A 22,634-nucleotide genomic window follows, 5' to 3' on the forward strand; every position below is an offset into this window, starting at 1 on the left:
CTTTAGCCACGCTGGTGACCGTGGAGTTAAGTGATAGAGCCCTCCACCTGCGCAAGTTGACCCGCCTGCCCACGCGTCTGTCTTCTGACGTCCGAGTTGTCGGGGATGAAGCCTGACCGCTTTAAACATTAGGAATTTTTCTCATTGATCATTCGATCGTCATCCTAAGTGAGGCTTTCTAATTTTTAATGACTTTTTTTTTAAACGTACACTTAGAACACTTTTATGCCCTTGAAAAAACAAACAGAAAAACCCCAACCCTTCAAAGCTGGTCTGTGGTTTTCGAATAGTATATTGAATAGTAACCATCTCCCGGGGAACTGTTTGTTGATCAGACACTGCCTAGTGGTCTAGCTTGCGGCTCCAAAGACGGTGTATAAGGTAGTCCCCTGAGGGGCACAGAGAAAAGAGTTGAATTTTAATATCTGTATTTTTCCTGTTACCTCTTACGCTATACATTTGTACAGGTGTGTACTCACGTCCTTAGATGAAGGTTTTGAAATGTGGCAACCACTGTTGTAGGTTCTAAGAGACCCTGATAGGTCAGACATGTGCAGTTCTGCAGAAGGGCTGATGAAGAGCCTTGGCTCTTTTAAAGAGCCCTCATTTTAAAAAAGCACATAAGTGCGATCAGATGTTTTTCAGCTGATAAAACTCATCTGAAAGAAGGTGAGGTGCTTTTGGAATCACATTTGTGGCGTGAACCGGAATTTCAGAAGTAACTGATCTTGCAGGAACTAGTCAAGAATGTTTTCTTGGTGTCTTAAATGGGAAACGTGGGTGTGGTTAAGTTAGAGACAGCGCTCAGTTCCTGTCCCTTGTGGTCTATTGGTTTTGCATCATTCATCACAACAAAGTGTTGTAGGCTTTGTAGGCTCTCCATTTAGAAGCACATATGTACATGGATTTATTTTTGGACCTAGGAGCTTGGGGATTGGAGTGCTGCATGTTCCTCACTCAGTGAGAATGCTCCCGAGTTTCTTGATCAGAGCTGCTGGGGCTCACGTCCCACTGTCAGAGGAATGTGCTCTGGAACACAGCCCGCCCAGCAGAGCTGCTGCTGGAGTGCATGGTCCACACTGGCCGTTTTCACGTGGTGGTTTGCGAAGGCCTGAGGTTCAGTCTCCTTTTCCTGTGCTGTGCTCCGGGGAGCGTTGTGTCTGCTTACGTTCCGTTCCGTTCCGTGCCTCGGCTGCCGGCGGCGGGGAAGGGCTGGTTCTCCTCTTTCTCTCCCCCGCCCGCCCTTCTCTCGGTGCTCGTCACGGCGGGAGTAGCCACCTGTGTAGAAACTCATTTTTACAGGAACATGAGGAAACCTGAAGGGAGTTAAGCAACCCAGAGTTACTGAGTCATGTCCTGTGGTCCCCTTTGTCGTGAGAGTACTGGCAAGTCCTGGCCCCAGAGCAGCCAGGGCTTCTGAGGGACACTGGGCTGCACTGTAAACAAACCGGCTGAGCGTGAGAAAGCCTGCTCCCCTCTCTTTCCGGGTGGGTTTTTCTGCTTAACAAAAAGGAAGTGCCTTTGTGGCACATGGCATTTTGAGACAGTTAATAAAAGGTGATAAGTAGGTTTGTGTCAGGGTTCCAGGAGTTTTCTAGGTCCTGTGAGGAGGCATTCATGCTGTTGTCCGTGCTGTTGACGGCCGCAGAGAGCAAGTGAATGGCGTCTCAGATCCTGCATTGAGTCCAGAAAGCCGTCTAGGGTCCTGCCCAGGCTTTGGAGTCACCTGGCTTGGACTTTTGTCCGTTACTTGCTTGTGTATTTGTTCATTTTTTGTTCCTTTGTACTTATGCTCGGCGTTTACGGAACGCCTGTGCACTCCGATGTTGGGGTGCTCAGGAATCACATTTGTGGCTCCAGCCACACAGGTCCTGTAGGTTTATCTCCACTGCGTGTTCAAGCATGTTGTGCAGCAGATTGCCCTCTGACTACTGCTTTAGCCGCGCCCATCAGATTGTCCTATGTTCCCTTTTCTTGTTTGCCAAAGAGATTTTCTGATCTCTCTTGAGGTTTTCTCTTTGTTGTTTTACTTCCAAATATCTGGAGGTTTCCCATCTATCTTCTTGTTACTATCTTCTGTTTACTATGATCTGCAGACATAGTTCATGTGATTTCAGTTCTTTTCAATTTGCTAAGGTTTGTTTTATGACAATCTTCTTGGTGATTGTTCAGACTGTGGTTGACAAGAGCGTGTATTCTGCTGTTGGTGGATGGGGTGTTTGGTGGATGTCAGTTAGGTCAGGTTGGCGGTGGGGTTCTGTGTGTCCTCTGTCATGCTCTGTCCGTGACCAGGAGAGAGGCGAACTCTGTGTGTGATTGTGGGTTTATCCGTGTCTCCTTTCAGCCCTATCATTTTTGCTTCATTTAGTTTGGGACTCTTGTTAGTTTCACACAAATTTAGTTTCCCTGTTCAGTGTATTTATTGTTTTACAATAGCTCTTTGCGATTTCTAGAGCTTGCTCTCGTATTATAGCCTATTTGCTTTTCACATTAGCATTTCACCACTGCAAGTGTATGAAGGAGCCTTGCTGCCACATACATCATTTGTCCTCCCTTCTTTGATGGAGGTCGCCACATTTCACATCTGTATCCATGGAAACCCCCATCAGATGTTTTATTATTGCCTTCATCCATCATTAACGTTTTAAAGACCCTAGGAGGAGCGGAGGAGTCTGGAAAATACTAGAGAAGTGGTACTTACCCAGACACGCGCCAGTTCCCTTTCTTTCGTCCTTCATTCTTCAAGTTCCAGGTTTTTTTTCTCGTGACCATTTACCTACTCTGTTGATCAGCTCACAGAACAGAATACCACTGGCTGTTTTACAGGCCTTACCTCCAAGTATAGTTACATGGGTGTTAGGGCTTCAACATAATAATTTCAAGCGGACCCAGTTCAGTCCCTAGCACCTTCTATCTGAAGCACCTTATGGAGGATGCGTACAGTAGCTGCCTTAAAAGTCTTTGGTAATTCCAGTGTGCTGGCATCTCTAGGTTGGCTTCTGTTGATTGTCTTTCCCTTGATAAATGGTCAGTGCCTTCTCATTCTTTATATGTTTACTTGTATTCTGGATCCTTTTACCTGTTTATTCTACCAGCCTCGGGCATGGCTTCCGTCTCCACAGTCACTTTGTGGTCAGAGATGGATGCTGCATTTACAGACATCACGCCACGATTCAGATAGCAAAAATGAGAAGGGGAGATGTTGGACAAAAGATGCCTCTTCCAGAGGCTCTGCCCACTGACTTCTCTTAGTATGTCCCCAACCACTGCCGTCTGCAAGGGAGGCTGGGAGATGTAGTCTTCCAGTTGGCCTCAGTGCCCATTGTCTAACTGAGGGAGAAAACAAGAATGGGTATTGGGTAGACAACCAGAGTCTGCCACCCCATATGCTCTCCTTACCCTCATCAGACACTTTGGGGGAGCAAGTACTACCTAAGTGTGCTTTAGCCTGGTTTCTAGTTGGGTTTAATTTTCTATGTGATAAGCTTTTTTTGTGCCAGTGGTGCTAATTGCCAGTAGGGTTTTAGGTCTAATTTAAGGTTATCTATCCTATGCATACAAAGTCTTTAAATTCTGTTTTAGCTCAGCAAGACAATTTGTAGATGACAGGTTTCATCTGCCCTCTGGTCTGAAGTAGATTTTCTTTCCTAGCAAAATTGTGAAAATGTTTTGGTTCAGTATAGCAATTTATAGCATAAAATTTCTATAATTAACTTTAGGAATTTTTGTCTGAGCAAATGGCACATATAAGCTCCAGGCTTAAGTGTTTGATCTTACCTTTTTCTCTGAAGTCTACTGAAATGGGATTTTTGAGTCTATCGGCAATTTTTCCCACAGATGCTGCCTACGCTATTAGTGATTTTCGCCACCAGCATTCATTTCTGGGCCATGCTCAGTTGCCTGTCTAGCCTAGGTTAAGTCATTTGCAAACACTGGGAGGAGGGGTGGTCAGTGTTTTCATCTTAATGGAAAAATGAGCTCTTGTGCCCACCAGACTCTGCAATATGACTGTTCAGGAGGACTCTAGTGGAGTCTGCAGACCCTCTGTACAGAGTCTCAGCCAGGGGTTGTGACTTAGGTTGGATGGACTGTATTTGATCTTGGCACTGGATACCTTTTAGCTCTGATTAGCTTGTGTGGAACTCACCTGCATGGGCTTAGGTGGTTTATTAGGTAGAGACCTGTTAAGAAGATGGAAACCAGACTTAATTATTTTAAGGATTCAGTGTAGGAAAGTGGTGAAACTGGTGTTGGAGGATTGGAAGAGCAAGAAGGAAACAGCAAGGTAAAGCGGATGAGAACTACAGGAAGCAGCCCCACTGCTAGAGCTGAGGGTCCAGGGGAACGAGGCGGAGTTACTGACCTCTAGATCGGAAGGCTGGACCCCATGCAGCTGGAGCTCGGGTCTCTGAGGAGAGGGTAGCACCCAGCTGCCACAGGAGCTCAGAGGAGGGGCCCCATGGAGCTGGAGCTCACTCTGCAGAGGAGGGGGTGCAGGCTGGCTGTGCGTGAGGCTGGTTCCAGCAATGGGGAAGCCGAAGGCGGAACCATTCATCACTCCTGGGTGATTGTCGGCCGGGGCGACACAGCCAGGATGATGAGCCCACAGGAAGCATGGTGTCCCTGTGCTCCTTCTGCCGCTCGCTCTTCCTGCAGTGCCCACGCCACGGAGGCTCCCCGAGGTGGAGGACCAGGGTGCTTTATGGGCTCACAGCCCCAGCAGCCTAGAGTGTGGGATAGAGTGGTGCTGAGTTCCTGCCCCTTTGTGAGGAGGGGCAGTCCCTAAACCTATCTTTGAAACATTCTGGGACAGACAGGGATTTAGCAGCCGGTTTGTTCTTGAAAATTAGTGGCTTGTTGGCCCTTTTGGTGTACCTGCTGCAGGTGACTTGGCGTCTTCTGAGGTAGGTTCTTAACATGGATGGGAGACACCCAGGCCTGCAGCTTGGAGTGTTTCTTCGAGAAGTTCTTAGATATAGGTCAGAGGAGCAGGGCCCCCCCAGGCTTTTTCTAGTTCTTCCTTTAAGTATTAAGTGTTCTTAAAAACTAACTAAAGACGAGGTTAGAGCAGGCCCAAAGACTGTTGGTGGTTTATGGGGAGAGCATAGGATGTTGAGTTACAGAATCCCAGGTTCAGATCACCTAGCTTGGTGACCTTGGCTAGTTTACTTAACTTCTTTTAACTCTGGCTTCCTCATCAGAAATAGACCAGTACTACTAGCCATCTCTCTTAGATGTTAAAAGGATTGAATTATTGAATCCTATATTAAATCAGTAGAACTTGGTATTTATACATAATTACCTATAATCCCCAGGGCAGGCATTCACAAATGCCTGGTGAAAGGAGTGACAAGAGAATGAAAGTGGCACACAGGTGTCTGTGACATGACAGAAGGTGGTCATGGAGGAGTCCAATGAAAGCCCGAAAGCCATGACCTAGAGGGAAGAAGTAGCACCATGGCAGAGGCCCTTCCCTAGCCGTAATGACATTAAATGTGCAGAATTAACTTCGCTAGTTTAAGAGGCAGTGACGGCGGAGTGGACGAAAAGCATGATCCAACTGCATGTCTCTGAGAGACTCACTTCAGTTCAGAGACACAAATATGTTGGAAGTAAGAGCTTTTCCATGCAGACAGTAACCAAAAGAAATTTGGGGTAGCCCGGCAAATATCAGGCAGGATAGACTTGAAGAGTGGCTGTCGGGGGGCACCTGGGAGGCTCAGTCGGTTAAGCGTCCGACTCTTGATCTCAGCTCGGAACTTCATTTCAGGGCCATGAGATGGAGCCCTGCGTTGAGCTCCCTGCTGGGCACGAGCTGACTTTAAAAAAAAGATCCTTCAATCCGTCCGTGCAGACGGACGCGTCAGTGCATCAGGAAGATGCCCGGCGCGCGGCGACATGAGGAAAGGCCCTGCTGCCGTTCCGCTCTGACCCACGCCCTTGTCCGCCCACAAACTACATCTGCTTCACGTGCTGCTTGTGTCTGGTGACCCAGCAGGGACGTCCTTCTTTCTCAGAGTGCAGGAGGCCGTTTCAAAATCCTAGGCTAAAAGCCCGCTCTCACCTGATGTTGCATTTCTCTCTGCCACGTAGGTACGAAGACGCACTGGTCCTTTTGCTCACGGAGGTGTTGAATCGAATCCAGTTCAGATACAACCAGGCCCAGCTGGAGGAGCTGGATGACGAGACTCTGGATGACGATGTAAGCCGCGCGTCCGCACCGGCCTCAGTCGCCGTCGCTTCTGGCGTGAGGCCAGACTGACTGGGAGCCTGTAAGCTCGCTGCTCTGGGGCCAGAGTAGTCTCACAGGTTGACTTGTGCCTTCGAACTTTCCAGCTGACCTTGAGCAGTGCGGGGCTTAGGGGCACTGACCACACGCACAGTCAGAAATCTGAGTACAACTTAGGACGCCCCCAGAGTTAACTGCTGATAACCTGACTGTTCAATGAAAGTCTTACAAATGGTTGATTAGCACGTGTTTTGTATTTTACTGTATTCTTACAATAAAGTAAGCTAGACCAAAGAAAATGTTACTAAGAAAATCGTAAGAGAAGGGCGCCTGGGGGGCTCAGTCATGAAGTGGCTGCCTCCGGCTCAGGTCGTGACCTCAGGGTCCTGGGATAGAGCCCCGCATCAGGCTCCCTGCTCGGCGGAGGCTGCTTCTCCCTCCCCTGTTTGTATCTCCTCTCCTGTTGTCTCTCTCTCTCTCTGTCAAATAAATAAATAAAATCTTAAAAAAAAAAAAATTCATAAGAGAAAATGAATTTCTAGTACCGTACTGTGTTTATTGAAAAAAATCCCACATAAGTGGACCCGCGCAGTTCAGACCCCTGTTGTTCAAGGGCCAGCTGTATATCCTATTCGTTTTTTGGGGTTCCGTAATTGTAAAAGGAAGTTGGCGGCATTTTTATCTGTATGGACTAGAGATACAAGCCGAGAAGCCATATGCACAGTGAGAAGAGGTTTAGTAAGGGCTCTGGTTTCCTCTCGTTCCCCTGCCTCGCCTCCACACCTCTGCCCCCCACTTTGGGCAACAATCAAAAGCCAGTTGGATGCAGGTGGGAATAAAGCACGACTTAAATGGCAAGCCTAGAACGAAAGGAAGTCTCTTCTGAGTGTATTTTGTAAATCTATGTCTTTTTTTTTTTTTTTTTAAAGATTTTATTTATTTATTAGACAGAGAGAAATCACAAGTAGGCAGAGAGGCAGGCAGAGAGAGAGAGGAGGAAGCAGGCTCCCCTGCTGAGCAGAGAGCCCGATGCGGGACTCGATCCCAGGACCCTGAGATCATGACCCGAGCCGAAGGCAGCGGCTTAACCCACTGAGCCACCCAGGCGCCCCTGTAAATCCGTGTCTTAAAGTCAGTCTTGACTTTATTGATGCTGGTGTGCCCATCCAAGAATATGGGTCGAAGGACACAATTCCCTTGTTCCTTTTTCTTACCCACCATGCACTTCAGAATTTTCAGGTCACTGGTATGCCTTTCCAAATAACAGTGACAGTGGCATGGTGAGACCTTGAGGGGTGGCCATGTTTGGTTTAGAAAGAGCCTTGTACTTGGAGCCCAAAGGCCCTGGACCCCAAGGAGGTGGAAGTCTAGGCCTTTCATTTCTCTGAGCCTTAGTTTGCTCCTCTCCCGAAAGGGGAGCACCGTGTCCGACAGGTACATGCGTTGTGTGTGTGTGTGTGCGGTAAATGTGAGCCTCACGTCTTGTTGACCGTATGATTTCACACAGTACTTCTCGGGGTTGAGCAGGGGTGAGAATCACTGGGACAGCTTGGTAAGCAGACTTTGATTTGGGGGTGGGCCACAGAGCCTGCGAGAGATGCTGCCTTGCCTGCAGCGATACTTTGAGTGGCATTGATGTGGTCCGTTGTACTGACAGGAGGTAGTCAGGGTTACCTTCTCAGAAGGTGACGAATGTGTGAACACTTCTATAGCTGGGGTGTCATAAGGGGGGCTCAAGCACTTCACAGGTGGCTTTTTGAAGTCTGTATTCCTTTGACCATAGGGGGAAAATTAGGCCATTCTCTGTGGGTCATGTGCTTTCTGAGGAAATAACTTTTTATGACGTTAATTCATTGGATTAAAAAAAAATACTCTAGGTTGATCTTTTTATTTTTTTAATTTTTAAAAAGATTATTTATTTATTTGACAGAGAGATAGATTACAGGTAGGCACAGAGGCAGGCAGAGAGAGAGGAGGAAGCAGGCTCCCCGCTGAGCAGAGAGCCCGATGCGGGGCTCGATCCCAGGACCCTGAGATCATGACCTGAGCTGAAGGCAGAGGCTTAACCCACTGAGCCCCCCAGGCGCCCCTCTAGGTTGTTCTTTTTAAAGTCCTGAGTAACCCAGTTCCATCATTTGCCATTTCTTCAAGATTTTCTGTGTGAGAGTGGACTTGAGGTTGCAGATGAAGGGGCAGGGGAGATGTCAAGACTCTGCCTTCCCAGGAGAGCTGATCCTTCTCTGTTTTCCCCGCAGCAGCAGACGGAGTGGCAGCGCTACCTGCGCCAGAGCTTGGAGGTGGTGGCCAAAGTGATGGAGCTCCTTCCCACGCACGCCTTCTCAACACTGGTAACTCACCTCTCGGAGGGGGACGAGGAGCCTAAGGTTTTTCCCTGCACATGTAGCATGAGTAGTAAGCTTTTTTGCTCACTGATACTTTTGTGTGTGTGTATAGTATATATATACACACATATGTGCGTGTGTGTGTATATATATATATATATATTTTAAAATTTTACTTATTTATTTTTAAAAGAACATAATAATTACCATAACTAACCCTGAAGTTTAACAAATGTTAACATTTCCCCCAAATATTTTTAAATCAACTTTCGAAAGTACTGTTTTTCTTTCCTGAACTCTTGGCTGTAATAGCAATTTTCCTAATGCCTGCCTTCAGGCCTGCATCAGTAACTCAGAAATGGCCAGGCCCCGTAGAGGACTTACAAAGATTACGTTGCTGGAAAGTGAGCCTTTGTAAAGCTCATCGCTAGCACTCTGCCTCTGTTTATGTGCTAGGCTCTTGGGCGTAAGGACTGCTTTCATTCACTAAGTGATGCTTATTATTTGGGGAGATTTCCCTAAGCCTTCAAAGGGCGAGGTGAGCTGGGGGGCTTGTGTTGTGTTTTCCAGCTGCCTCGCATGGGGACCTGTCACATTAAAAGTCTGATCTTTTATCTAAATGGTGTGTTAGCAGCTTTAGAGAGAAAAGATAGAGCGTTGGCTATGAAGGTCCTGTGTACTAAATGACTAAGGGAATCTGACTTCCAGAAAATTTGGCCTGTCTTTTCACTTTGTTATGCACTTTAATAAGGCATATCTGGTAGTTCTTTCCAGAACAGTTTCCCTTGGAATTGAAGGGAGATAGATAGGCCCTGTCCCTGAGCTCTAGAAGGTCTAGACCATTTGGGGTTTGACGTCCTCTTTTAGGAACATGACAGTTCTGATAGTCCTACCCAGCATCCACTGCTTTGTTCGAAAAAGAGTTTGGAACTGATAATGTTGTTTTCTTTCTTACTCCAACCGTTAGTTGGCGGTGTGAATTGTAGAAGTTGTTGAGGGCAGGGCACCGAATGGAGACACTTCTGCTTAGCTGCCTGTAAAAGTTCCCAGAGAAGTTTCTTTTATCTGATGCCCACCCCCCCATGGATACTTATAATGTCTTAATGTTAAAAATGCTGTTAAAATTTGCATTTATGTTTTTTTTTTTTTTAATCTTTGTTTCTTTGTTTTCAGTTCCCAGTTCTTCAGGACAATTTAGAAGTTTATCTGGGGTTACAGCAGTTTATAGTTACTTCAGGGTCAGGTAAACTGGTTTTTATTTTCTCACTTTAACCAACATTAAAAAAATATCGGGCTGATATTTAGTTATTGCCGTCTTTGCTGTTGGAACATGATTTCTCCACCGCCACTTCCCTGTGGCTCTGTCTCTCCTCACTTCTGCACAGGGAAGACTTTTCTAAAGAATCATAATAAAAAGGACCTGTGGGGAGGCAGAAGGTGAGACTCCTTTGGACAGGGCCTTCTGGAGAGCTGTTTGGGGGGGGGAGGCAGCTAATGGGAGCAAAAACATAAAAAGCCCAGCACTTAGAATATTCCCTTAGGTCTTTTCAGCCAGCAAGTGTGCTAGGGAAAATGGCCTTGGGCTTCCCTGCCATGTGCTCTTTGTTCTTGGGTGTTTGGAAGCAGGACGCGGGAGCGGCTCCAGAGCAGGCGGACTCCTGTAGAACAGGCCGACAGCTAGCGATCGGCAGCTCCGGCAGCTCCGATCGGCAGCTCTCCTCCGGTCAGTGGCCACGGGAGGCCGGGCCATAGCTGGGTTGAAAGACTTGGGGTGGTCCTTTGTTGGCCATGCCTGCTTGGGGTTTCTTCTTGGCATTTTGGGGTTATTTTGTTGGTGACAACAATAGCTTCCATTTGTCAAATGCGCATTACCTGCCTGGCCCTTTAATATTCGCCTACACTCCTTAACTCCCTCACCTGTCCCGCAGCTGGGAGGATTAGTACCAGTTGCTTCTTTTTCACGGAACGGGAAATTAATGTCCGGAGATGTTTCTTTGTCCCAAGATGGTGTCACAGGGAATGATTGAAAAGTTGAATTAAGTCCAACCTGACTTCTGTTTTGCTAGCCAAAACCATCAGAAACCCCAGCAACTTACCCTTGTGCTTGCAGATGCACCTGTGCTCACCCCAGCCCCCCAGCCCCCCAGCCCCTCCTGTCTCTGCCGGTGGTTTCACACTGCTTCTCTTTAGTGTTTCCCCTCTGGGAGTTGTGCCCAGCCCCGGCCTCCGGTCCCCCTGCAGTGTGACTGCTGTCTCAGCCTGGCACAGAGTAGAGACCATCTCCTGGACGAACTTGTTATTCATGGCAGGACCTCCAGGAGAGGCTCTTTCTGAGGCTGCCCTTGGTGGCCTGTGACGGTTTGTTTCCATGACTGTATTAGCTTCTAAATAACCCACTGGGCCCCAGGAGGTCGATGGGACTTGGCATGCCCCAAAGTTTGTAGATCGGCTAAGAGCAACTTAGAACTTTAAAAAGACCACTTTCAAAGCAAACATGCCTGTAGAATATGCTGTCAACATTAACGAAAATCCTTTTGACCGTGTCCCAATGCTACCGATGTTTCTAGCATCCATTCTTGGGGAGAAATTGTGTCCCGGTGGTCTCTTCCTCAGGGCCACTCATCAAATGAGAATGTACTTGGCATCCTCGAGACATTGTTCCAGATCATTAGAAAAGCTGAGCGCGCGCTCCCTCCTTCCCTGCATGGACCCCGTGTTCCTTTTCGGGCGTGTTGCTGCCTCTACGTTGCATTGAGTCTGTCTTCGGACAAAAGTCTGAGTGACTTTTAGGTCCTTTTTCTGAGACATACTGATAACTTCTCATCCGAGAAGGATAATCTGTTTTATTTTTCCTACGTGCAATATCACGTACCTGTTCTCATCGAAAGCCCTTTGCTGGCAATTTCACAGTGTGCTTGGCTTTTCCAGATTGTTTGTAAATCTCACCCCTAGCGCTGATCCTTGGTGCACACTCCAGGGGCAAGAACCTCTCAGGCCAAAAAAATACTTCCCATTTTAAAACAAGTTCTCTTATCCACGACGAAGCATTCCCCTACCCCGTGGTGGCTCCCAAGCCAAGTTTCCAATGCAAGGCCTGTTAAAAGAATGGAAACTCTGAGTACATTTTGCTCACTGGTCCCATGGCCATGCACCCTCTGACATAACCCCTGTGCTGTGTCAGCAGCCTTGCCACCTCTTCCCAGAGACCGTGGGTCTTCTCTGACAGGGTGAGCCCGCCGTTCCTGTGTGCGGCTTCCCACCAGCCTTTCATTGTTTGGTCTCTGGAGTCTGTATCCATGGGGGTCTTCCTGTCGACTCTTGCTGGTCTTCTGCCTCCACATCTGTGGCCAGGTCCGAGGCAAGACATGTTGCTGCGTGGCACCTCAGCGGCGGTGCGCCCCTCTAGCCCCCGGGAGCTCGCTTTGCTCCTGTGGGTCGTTCCCACCGTTTGTGGGTGGGGAGGTCCTGTCCCTGGTGCTTGTGTCTCTAAACATTCTGTGCTCTGCTTGGGTTTGTTTACGACCTACTTGCTCTCTCTGAGTGGAGTTCCTCGAATGGTTTTCACCCCTGCCTCCCCAGCGCCCGACAAAGAGAAGGTGGAGTTCTGTTTAACATTGAGGTGTGATTTGCCAGGAAGCTGTCCTTTGGACGTGGTGAAGAGTGCATCTCGACAGCTTCAGGGTAACTTGCTTTAGGGGAGAGGATTTTTTCTCTTTTGAAAACCTCTGTGTGGCAGCGGGTCCCCCTTTGTGGATGTTCTTCGCTGTCAGGAGGACATGAAGCCTTCGCCGGACGGAAGATGTGGGCAGTTGGGAACAGCGTCCTTGGTGGACACTCAGGCCTGCCCCTCGAGTTGAGGTTGGCTCCTTGCCGTGTTTTGTGCCTCCGGTGGTTCGAGGGTTCTGGGTTTGGAGGTGGGGGCGACGACTTTGCTTTGGGTACTTCCTGCCTGTGCACGTGTCTGCCTCGGCAGACAGCGGGACGGAAGCAGCTACAGTTTGCAGTACCGTGAGCCTTACATGGCCCATGTGTATTCAGTTGAATTGTGTGGAATTGCAGTGTTGGTCGGTCAGAAATGGTCAAATATCAGCAATTTCTCATGGTTCAGACGAATAGTTTAACATCACGGCAGTCCCCATCTGTTTTCTACCCTAAGTACTGCTCTTTGACAGATTCGGGGGGGTTAGAGGGGTCGTCTCAGGACGGCAGGGATTCTCAGCAGCAGGGGACACAGGAAGTGAAGGGACCCAGGGCTGCATTTCCGCCGAGGGGAGAATCCTCACCTCTTCCCTAGACGGGCGGGGGTCAGCAGGCCGTGGCTGGGTTTGTGCTCTGCCCTCGGCGGGGGGACCGCTCATGATCCCAAGGAACTGGGGAGACACTCCCTCCCTCAGTGTTTCCCACCGAGCTGACTGAAGAGGGAAGACTCCCTGGAGGGGCGTCGGGGAGGAGGCCCTGCCTCAGGTGCAGTCATGTGGGTGCAGGGGTGCGGGCGGGGGGGGCAGGCCGCTTAGGATGACTGCTGAGAGCCCACTCCAGTGGAAACCCGACGTAGGGTGGTATTCTGGCTTGGTTTTTAAAGGGAAACATTTTGTGTAACCGCTCTTCAAGCACCTAGTTCTTCGGTAAACCCAAGGGTCGCCGCTGTAGGGTCCGGTGTGGGTGCGTTGAGAGCCGTGGGCAGGGTGGAGCCTGCTGGGCCCGGGGGCGGGGAGGGCGCAGACTCAGGCTGGCCGCCCTGCTCTGGGAGCCCTGCTCTGGGAAGCGACGCCAGCCTCTCTCCTCGGCCCATGTGACCACCACACCCTGTTCTGGGGAGAGTCTTCTTCAGGTTTTCTTCCCACAGCCCTAAAGCTTGCTTGGTGTCAGAGGAACAACAGGTAGATATGGAGCTGTAGCCCTGAAAATCCTTGACGTTCAGAAGGTGCACAGTTGTGGTGTTTTGTTAGCTGGGAGCGGAGGAGAGGCAGCGTTCTCTCCACAGGACCTAAATCCCTCCTGGTTCTGTCCGCTCGTGGGCTCATCTGGCTGCCACTGCCGGCTGGTCGTCCTCTGGTTCTGACGGCTGGGGGGGGGCTGGCCTGCCTTCCTTGACGTCGCCCCCAGGGCCTGGGCAGGGCCGCCTGCGCTGGGAATCCTGGGAATCCGGACTGGTGTTTATTCCCCGAGGCACTGCTCCCTGTGCAGGGTGGAGGGTGGAGGAGCAGGCCCCTGGGGGGGGCAGAAGCTGGCCTGGGTCCTCCCCTGCATCGCCCCTTCCTTTGGTCCTCTTGCTCCCTGGAATGGGGTCCACACTCGGGGGCTGTCCCAGGCTGTGCTCCAAGCCTCAGCACTCGGAAGTCCGTGTAGGGTCTGAGGCCTCCGACTTGCTGCTTCCTGGCACCTTCTGAGGTGTTCAGGCTTGCTGTTTGCGGCCTCACAGTGCCTGTCCACAGTGGCCTTTGAATAACAAGGGAACATTCCCGGGGCCGAGGGCTGCAGGAGGAACTCAAGCACCTGACACACCTGGTCCGACTCGGTCTGCTCTGTGCTCGGGCGCATCTCATTCAGTCACTCGTTGCGGTTGCCTCTTCTCTACCTGGCGCCGTGCCAGCTCCTGGCCACGGCCCTTGCCCTTGTGGAAGTTCATGGTCTGTGAGGAGACGTGTGGCTCCTTAGTGTATCTCCGCGTGTGCGCCGAGACGCCCTGGCGGGGAATGCAGGCCGGCAGGGAAGCCCGTGCCTTCCGCTGGGCAGTGCGGAGAGAGGGCAGGCCTCCCAGAAGGGCCCTGGGGGAGTCTGGGGAGTGGGGAGAGCGCGCAGGGCAGGAGGGACCAGGCGTGCTGGGGGCTGTCCAAGCGGGGCCTCAGGCACCGGGGCGTCCCGGGGGTCCCGGTGGGAAATGGGAATGGCAGGAGGCAGTGAGAGCCCCGGGGCGGGCGCTGGGGGCTCAGGTTCTCCCGCGGAGCCGGGACGGAGCCCCAGGAGGTTTGGCACCGTGCTCACGGGGAGCTGTGTGCTCAGGCCCGGGTTCTGGGAAGATGTTTGGGGAATGCTGCAGGAGGGGGTCGCCTTTAGCCAGTTCTTGTCTCCTCACAGAGACGAAACGCCTGCCATGGCAGCCAGAGGGGCCGGTATTCGGGGAGCGCCGGCAGTGCGGGTGCCCGCCGTCCCGCGGCGTGAGGGCGCAGAACTTGATCCAGTGCAGAGTGAGCTCTCCCCGCCCAGCAGTGCTCCCTGTCCTTTGTGGACCGTTGTGAGGAGGGGTCTGCAGGGCGAGGAGGTGTCTGAATAGCAAGTATTTTTGTCCCTCACCTTCGTGCCTTTATCACTCAGCGTGAAGAAATTATATTGAGAAGAAAGTTTCAGGTCTTAGAAAACCACATGCTCTTTGTTATATATAGTGACACAAACACTGAGTGATGCTTTATACCTTAGAGGTCACAGGGTTTCCTGTGCAAGCCATCTGACTTTGCCTGTACACTAGTGAATTCCACAGGAGCATTATTTTCCTTTTTAAAGACAGGGAACTGAGACTGAGAAGGGCTGGCTGAGGCCCAGAGCCAGCAGGTGTTCGGCCCCTGTGTCTTCGGACTCCAGGCCCTGTGCCTTTATCCCAGACCGTGCTTCTTCGGACCTTCTGGGGCGTGCAGTGCTGACTCCACCCTGTTCTTTGCAGAGCGGTGGATCCTGCCTGTTTGCCCACGGAGGCTGCATTCTGTGGCCAGCCCGGGTGTGGAAAGTGGGCAGCTTTGCAGGTGTAGGGGCCAGTCTAGGACACGAGTGCTACCCCAGAAGTATGACCTGTGTTGGAAGTGACTGCACTGTCCCGCCTGTTCCCTTGGGTGAGGGATTGGTGGTGTTGCTACCTCTGGCCCAAGGGAAATCACATCAGGTCCATGTTCGCACACTGGGCTGTGAGCCTCTCTCGTTCGCTCTCTCGGGGCCTGCAGTGCTTGTGGGTGCGGTTTGGGTGGAGGCAGGGCCCGCTGTTCTGGCTTGTTACTGGGAAACAGCCTGCAAGTTGCTGTGTTTCACAGTAGTTTTTGTTTTTAGGATTTATTTATTTTAGAGGGAGAGAGAAAGTGTACGAGTTTACACACGTTGGTCAGGGGAGGAACAGAGGGAGAGGGAGAGTCTCAAGCAGACCCCCGCTGACTGCAGACCCTGGTGCGGGGCTCGGTCTCGTGATCCTGAGACCCTGGTGCGGGGCTCGGTCTCGTGATCCTGAGATCATGGCCTGAGCTGAAATCAAGAGTCCGACGCTTAACTGCCCGTGCTACCCAGGTGCCCGCGGCAGTGGGTTCTGCTCCCTCCAGTTGCCCAGCGAGCTGTTGCTGTAGCGGTGACTGCAGCACCTTCTTCCCGCGGGAACCCATGGGTGCTGTTGTGTTGCAGGACACAGGTTGAACATCACAGCGGAGAATGACTGCCGGCGCCTGCACTGCTCCCTGAGAGACCTGAGCTCCCTCCTGCAGGCCGTGGGCCGGCTGGCCGAGTACTTCATCGGAGACGTGTTCGCCGCACGGTTCAGCGACGCCCTCACGGTCGTGGAGAGGTAGGCGGCGGCTCCGTGGGGGTGCCCTCCTTGCCTCAGAGTCCGGTCGTTCGTTCTTGTGTGAGGGCAGCGTGCGGCCAGCTGCGCACGGAGCAGCACGTACCTCTGAGAACTCCAGGCCCATCGTCTGTCACGTGGAAGGGACCTGCTGTCTTGCAGCTGACTGTGAGGATTAGTGAGAGGAAGCACTTAGCACAGTGCCCAGCTCATAGCCGACGGGTCTGTGGGTAAAAAGACAGGATTGGTCTCAGAAGAAACCAGGCGAGGTCCATCGTACGTCTCTGCCCGCACGGTAAAGAGACAGCAGGAAAGGCCGGGTAGGCCGAGGACAGACAAGCGGTCACTCAGCCTCTTCCGGCTGGGTGGCCAGATGCCAGAGCTGGGACTTCTCCCAGTCCTGTTACGTCCTGAGGAGTCCAAGCTGACCCGAGAGATGGTTCCCTACCTCTACCAGCCCTCTCTGTCACCTTCCCCTCGGGACCCTCCCCCGTGTACAGCTGCATTTGCTCAGGACCACTGCCCAGGCCCAGGCCTCCGCTCCTGCCTGACAAACCCATGTGCTTAAGTATTAAGTGAGACACTTGGCAGAGGAATGGATAACGATGTGGGATACGTGTACACGCACGCGCACACACACACACACATAGGACTATGACTCAGCCATCAAAAAGAATAAATCTTGCCATTTACAATGGCGTAGATGGAACTCGAGTGTATTATGCTAAGTGAAATAAGTCACAGAAAGACAAATAATGTACAGTCTCGTGTGGAATTTAAGAAACAAAACTGATGAACATGGTGGAAGTGAAGGAAAAATAAGATGAAAACAGAAGGGGAGAGGCAAACCGTAAGAGACTCTTAACTCTAGGAAACAAACTGGGGGTTGCGGAGGGGAGGGCGGTGTGGGGAGCAGTAACTGGGTGACGGGCGTTAAGGAGGCGCGTGGGGAGTGAGAGAGGGTGTCATGCAGCTCTTCTGCCCCGAAGCTGACGATAATGCCATATGTTAACGGAATTGAATTTAAATAAATAACTTCAAGAAGGTGCTTCCAATGTGATCGGAGGCTCAGATTGTTTCAAGGGAGCTGGTGCACTGATTAGATCAAGACTGGGTGGGTGTGGGTCCAGCCCGAAGTCAGGTCACCGGACTCTGTCACTGGCCCAGTAGCCAGATCATTGGTAACTCACTGAGCCCCAAGCCTAGTGACTTGCACACCTGAGTTTTCTTTTAACTGTTACTCTTAGCCTAAAAGCACAGATAACTAAGAGTTTTAAGTAAATCTTTAAAAGGCAGATTAATAATAGTAAAAGCACACAGTAATAGGAGATTTTCAAAAAAGTGGTTTTGCACATTTTATTTCATTCTGTACTTTGAGGGACGGGGGTGATCTGTGATCTATGAGCCAGCCGTGGCCCGAGATGGGGACTGCCTTGTTGCTTCAGGTCACACGGTTCCCAAGAGGGACAGTGGATTGCGACCAGCTTCCTGAGTCCACATGTTGTGCTCCTTCCGGACCACGGGGCTTCCGCGTCCAGCGCCCCTCCTCTTCTTCCTGGGCAAGGCCTGGGATGCGTCTTTCTTCCTGTCTGACTTTTTTCAGACTTCGGAGCCCCTGCCTTGGTGTACCTCTTTGTGCACTGCTTGGGTTTGCAGGCCCAGTACTCCGAGATACTTGGCTGTTCTGTCCTTGTTTAGAACGGAGTGCGAGAGCAGGCTCCTCGTTAGGGCTGCGTGACCTTCGTGGCCAGTGGGATGAGCTGGCTTCTCGCCTGCAGGCTGCGCACAGCAGACCTACTGGCGAAGCTGCGAAGTGCAGCCGTGGCGGAAGACACATTCAGCAGTCGTTTTTAGTGCGGAACGGCACCCAAGGTGCTGTAGACGTGCAGCCGAACACCGTGTGATTCCACTCACGGGAGAAACAGACACTAGTCAGAACCAGAGAGCAAGGGCAGTGACGGGCCAGGCTTGGGGCAGGGGGGATGGAGTTGTTCTTCAGCAGGTAGATGTGGAGTTTTAAAGGAGGAAACGGTAAAGGGGACTCGTGGCGGTGCTCACCCGCTGTGCGTCTATTCAGCACTGCTGAAAGGTGCTCTGGGCACAGAACGGAGAGTGGTTTGCAGAATTACACGCTGGGTACGCGTGGGTGTCGTGCTACCATGCAGGCCCCTTCCCAGAATTTCGATTGAGAGCCCTTGGCTCTTTGACCCCCATTGCTCCCGAGCCCTGCATGCTGTGGGATTCAGGCTTGGGGTTTTCTAGGCAGGTCCTGCTTTCCACTCCCTTCTGAGAGGAGTGGTTTTCAGAATGTGGTCCCCATGCACGGAGTGCCAGATGCAGACTTGCTGGCTGCTCCTCGCCGCCCCGGAGTCCGTCTGTGGGGTCGGACCAGGGAGCTGCACAGTAACAAGCTCCCAAGTGGGTTGTTTGGGTCGGTGAAGCTTGAGAAGCTGTGCCCTGGGGCACCGCAGGAGGAGAACGCCCTCTGGCTTCCCTGGTGTCTGTCTCAGACCTGCTCCCTTAGAGAGCTTCGTTTCGCAGCCGGCACAGATGGAACTGCCCTGGGCCTCCGTCTTCTTCCCTTTGCCCAGAAGGGAACATCGGTCTCCAGTGAAAGAGGCATTTCCATTCCCCGAAAGCTGGCTTGTTACTGCACTGAAGGCTCGTTTGTATGCAGTGAGCCTGTGGGCAGCCAGTGGGCTCAGCAACTTGCTTCTGAAAGGATTGTGCTTGAAGTTAAAAACCCTTCAGTTTGTTCTAAAAGGTTTTGCTTCATGCCCTGCCCCCTCCCTCAAATATTTTAACAGGAGCATTTTTTTAATCTTAAGTTGGAAAAATTGTGCAGCGAACACCCATATACCCATCACTTAGATTCTACAGTGAACATTTTGCTCTATTTTCTTTATCATATGTCTGTCCATGTGAAACTTTTACTTTTTTCTTATTTTTCGTCGTAAAATACACAACATAAAATACTTGCATTTTAAGTATTTTTATGGTGTATATTATACTGTATTTCCCTGTTAGATATTTATTTTGTGTTCAGAATATCTTGGGTCTGTAAGTCATGCCTTAGTATCTTTGTATAAACCTTTATGCACATCTGAGTGTCTCTTCCTGCCCATTTCTTTGCCAACAGGTTGGTCAAAGTCACTCTGTATGGATCTCAGATAAAGTTGTACAACATTGAGACTGCTGTGCCGTCAGTCCTGAAACCTGATCTCATCGATGTGTAAGTACAGAGCGGGCTGCTGGTGCAATCTTGGGAAAGACCGAGTCTTCTAGTCCCAGTCCGTTCATAGATAAAAAGGAACAGCGGTGGTTGCTATGAAGAAGAGAAGGACTCCCTCCTCCCAACCCAGGAAGAGAAGGTGGTCTGGGGGCAGGGGTGGTTGGAGTACGTGGAATGCAGCGAGCAGGTGACGGCCGAGAGCGGGGCCTGCATGGAGTGGGCACTCCGGGAGGGAGGAGTGGCAGGAGCTCAGACATACATGTGTCGCGGGGTCCCGCAGTCAGGGAGGCGGTGAGCAGTGTGTGTGGTGGCAGAGGAGGCCGCGGAGGCATGGGCGGACCACAGTGGAAACAGCTTGAGAGCCTCAAGTCTTATTCTGTAGGCCAGTGCCTGAAGCTGTAGCCTGTGGAGAGTGACTCGGAGAGTCTTTGACTACCGCAGGGCGGCCTGAGGCTCCTCGGGTGTTGGTGTGAAGGACGTTCGGGGACCACACTCAGAGGAGCCTTTTGGACAGTGGAGAGCCATTAGGAAAGTGACTGTGGGAGGCTTAGAGGAATGGGGACTGGAGGTGGGGCCATGTCCCTGAGACCACAGTGCCCAGACTTGCTCCAGAACAGAGCAAAGGTTGGCAGACTACGGCCTGTACCAAATCGGGCCCACTGCCAGCTTCTGTAAATCGAGTTTTACTGGAGCACAGCCACGCCCATTCATTTACACGTCGTCTGTGACTGCTTTTGTGCCCCGGCAACAGAGCTGAGTAGCTGTGACGGAGAGAGTATGTATGGCCTGCACAGCCCAAAATATTTATACTCTGGTGTTGGCAGAAAAAGTCTGCTAACCCCTGTTCTAGATAGTTCTTGAGCTGCAAATTAGGTAAATGATAGAGTCTTATTTACTAGAGCAGTTTAGGATTTTTTTTTTTTAAAGAGTGTGTGTATATGCGTGTATATATATAGCTTTCCTTTTTGAGAATTTAGAGAAAGCTGTGAAGCTTCTGCCGAGAAAAATGCTAATTTGCTCATAAACACAACATCTTGCACATAGTTTCAGGAAGTTTCAGAGCCCCCTCTCTCCAGCCTTACGGAGCTCTGTGCATTGGTTAGATTGACTGAAATTCCTAGACCCCAAAGGCACACTGATGTCCTTTTTCTTAATTTTGGTACTCAAAGCTTGAAGGGTAGGAGAATCAATGCATTCTAAATATAAAATACAAAGTAACTGCTTGGTCACTATGAATTACCTGTATTTTCGTACTTTAAGGTACTTAATACTTTTCTTACCTAACTTCTCATCTTGAAAAAGTGACTACCTGTAGTAAAGGGAAAAAGAGAATGAACACCCTTACACACTCAAACTAGACTCATCAGTTACGAGTATTTTGCCCCATTGACTTTTGTTTCTTATGCTTTCTTTTTGTATTCACATGTGAACACATACTTTTTTATTTTTTTAGGTGAACTGTTGGAAAGTAAATTGCAGACAACATGTCACTTCATCTATAAATCCTTTAGCATGTTTCTCTGGGAACAAAATCATCCGATTTTATTTATTTGAGGTAGAGAGTGAGCACACACGAGTGGAGGGAGAGGGAGAGAATCTTTTTTTTTAATTTTTTGAATAATTTTTTATTATGTTAGTCACCATACAGTACATCATTAGTTTTTTTTTTGATACAATGTTCTAAGATTCATTGTTTGCATATAACACCCAGTGCTCCACGCAATACATGCGCCCCTTCATACCCGTCACTGGGCTTACCATTCCCCCACCCCCTGCCCTCAGAGGGGAGAATCTTAAGCAGATTCTGCACTGTGTTGGGATGGATCTTAAGACCTTGAGATCATGACCTGAACCGACACTGAGATTTGGGACGTTCAACGGACTGAGCCACCCAGGTGCCCCAATATGTAGCATTTTAAAGAGTGTGTGTGTGTGTGTGTATCTGTATTATTTTTCCATACTTAGATTTTCCCAGTCATCTCAGAAATGTCCTTTTTTTTTTTGACCCAGGGTCTAACTAATCATGAATCATGTCACGTTTACCTTCTGTCATCTAGACCAGCTCTCCAGATTGTGCATGTTGGTAGGGGACAGGGGAGAGAAAGAGAGAGGAAGAGAGGGAAAGAGAAACTGAATTTTTGGACATTTAGACCTTTATTTATTTATTTTAGAAAATCGTAAAAATCTGAATTTGTCTAGTTGTTTTTGTACTATAGGAGATTGGTGTTTAACATTTACGTGGCCGTGTGTTCTTCCTGCCTCGGGGTCAGCTTGCCCTCCTGAGTTGATGCTCAGTTTGGTTTCCACGTGGTTTGCCTGAGTCCTAGCTCTGTCCTCCAACAAAAGTTCCTGGGAGCAATGAGACCCCAGAAAGAACGGTCCCCTGAGGACCCTGGCTCTTGGTTTCTAAAGTGCATTCTCCACTAGAGGAGCCAGAGCTACTTAGAGGGCTGACTGCCTTCTGTGGTAGAGGCAGCGGTGGCAAGGTTTAGATGGTGTTTTCATTTTTAGGTCCTACCTGAGCAAGTAAATGATTTCTGTGCCATCACACGTGTCTTCAAACAGTGAATGCTCTGGGTGGGATTCTTCCTTTCATGCTAACATATTTTGACCTTGACCTTTAACATGGCATCTTTTCCCCCCTTCGCAGGCACGCGCAGTCGCTGGCCGCTCTGCAGGCTTACTCGCACTGGCTGGCGCAGTACTGCAGCGAAGCCCATCGGCAGAACACACAGCAGTTTGTTACGCTCATCTCCACCACCATGGATGCGGTCACACCTCTGATCAGCACCAAGGTCCTGAAACAGCGGCACTGCACTTTGTAGCTGACTCCTTGCCCTTCTGTCCAAATGCCCACTTACTAGAGAATCCAGATCTTGCTTGGTATTAGACCCTTAGTTCTCACCACTGTGGTAGAACAGCGTGTCATGTCATGTTCCTTTTGAACTGTGGCCCACATCAATTCAAATATAACTTTATTTTTTTAGCTAAGTCCCACATAAATATATGCTCCTTGTTAGAATATCCTTGTAAAATACCATTCAGATTTATAGACCAGAAAGTTGTGATACTCTTTAGTTCCCTCTCTGAAACCCTACCATTCTGTAGTGGGATGTTTTATAATTTTCCTGTTGATGGAAGTTAGTTCTTGGTGTATATATCCCTGTAGGATGGATTCCGGGAAGTGGATTTGCTGTCAAAGGTGTATCCACGTAAATTTGATAGATTCTCCTCAGTTGTCCTTCGAGAAGACCCCTGATTTATATTATGTAATATATAGATGTTTGTTTGTCTTTT

General features: G+C 50.1%; 1 protein-coding gene across 3 annotated transcripts in view; it reads left to right on the forward strand.

The window, feature by feature from the left end:
- XPO6 (exportin 6) overlaps nt 1-22,634 on the forward strand; it is a 99,264-nt gene that overhangs the window by 62,840 nt on the left and 13,790 nt on the right. For 2 of the 3 annotated variants that reach the window (XM_082714559.1, XM_082714561.1), the window contains exons 10-15: nt 6,094-6,202; nt 8,485-8,577; nt 9,745-9,814; nt 15,949-16,108; nt 19,245-19,337; nt 21,988-22,132. In XM_082714559.1, coding sequence (XP_082570685.1) covers nt 6,094-6,202; nt 8,485-8,577; nt 9,745-9,814; nt 15,949-16,108; nt 19,245-19,337; nt 21,988-22,132 — 670 coding nt within the window. The remainder of the gene's footprint in view (nt 1-6,093; nt 6,203-8,484; nt 8,578-9,744; nt 9,815-15,948; nt 16,109-19,244; nt 19,338-21,987; nt 22,133-22,634) is intronic. The other variant, XM_082714560.1, reaches the window with a different exon arrangement.

Source organism: Mustela nivalis (genome assembly GCF_964662115.1).
Source record: "Mustela nivalis genome assembly, chromosome: 19".
NCBI classification, from domain to species: Eukaryota; Metazoa; Chordata; class Mammalia; order Carnivora; family Mustelidae; genus Mustela; species Mustela nivalis.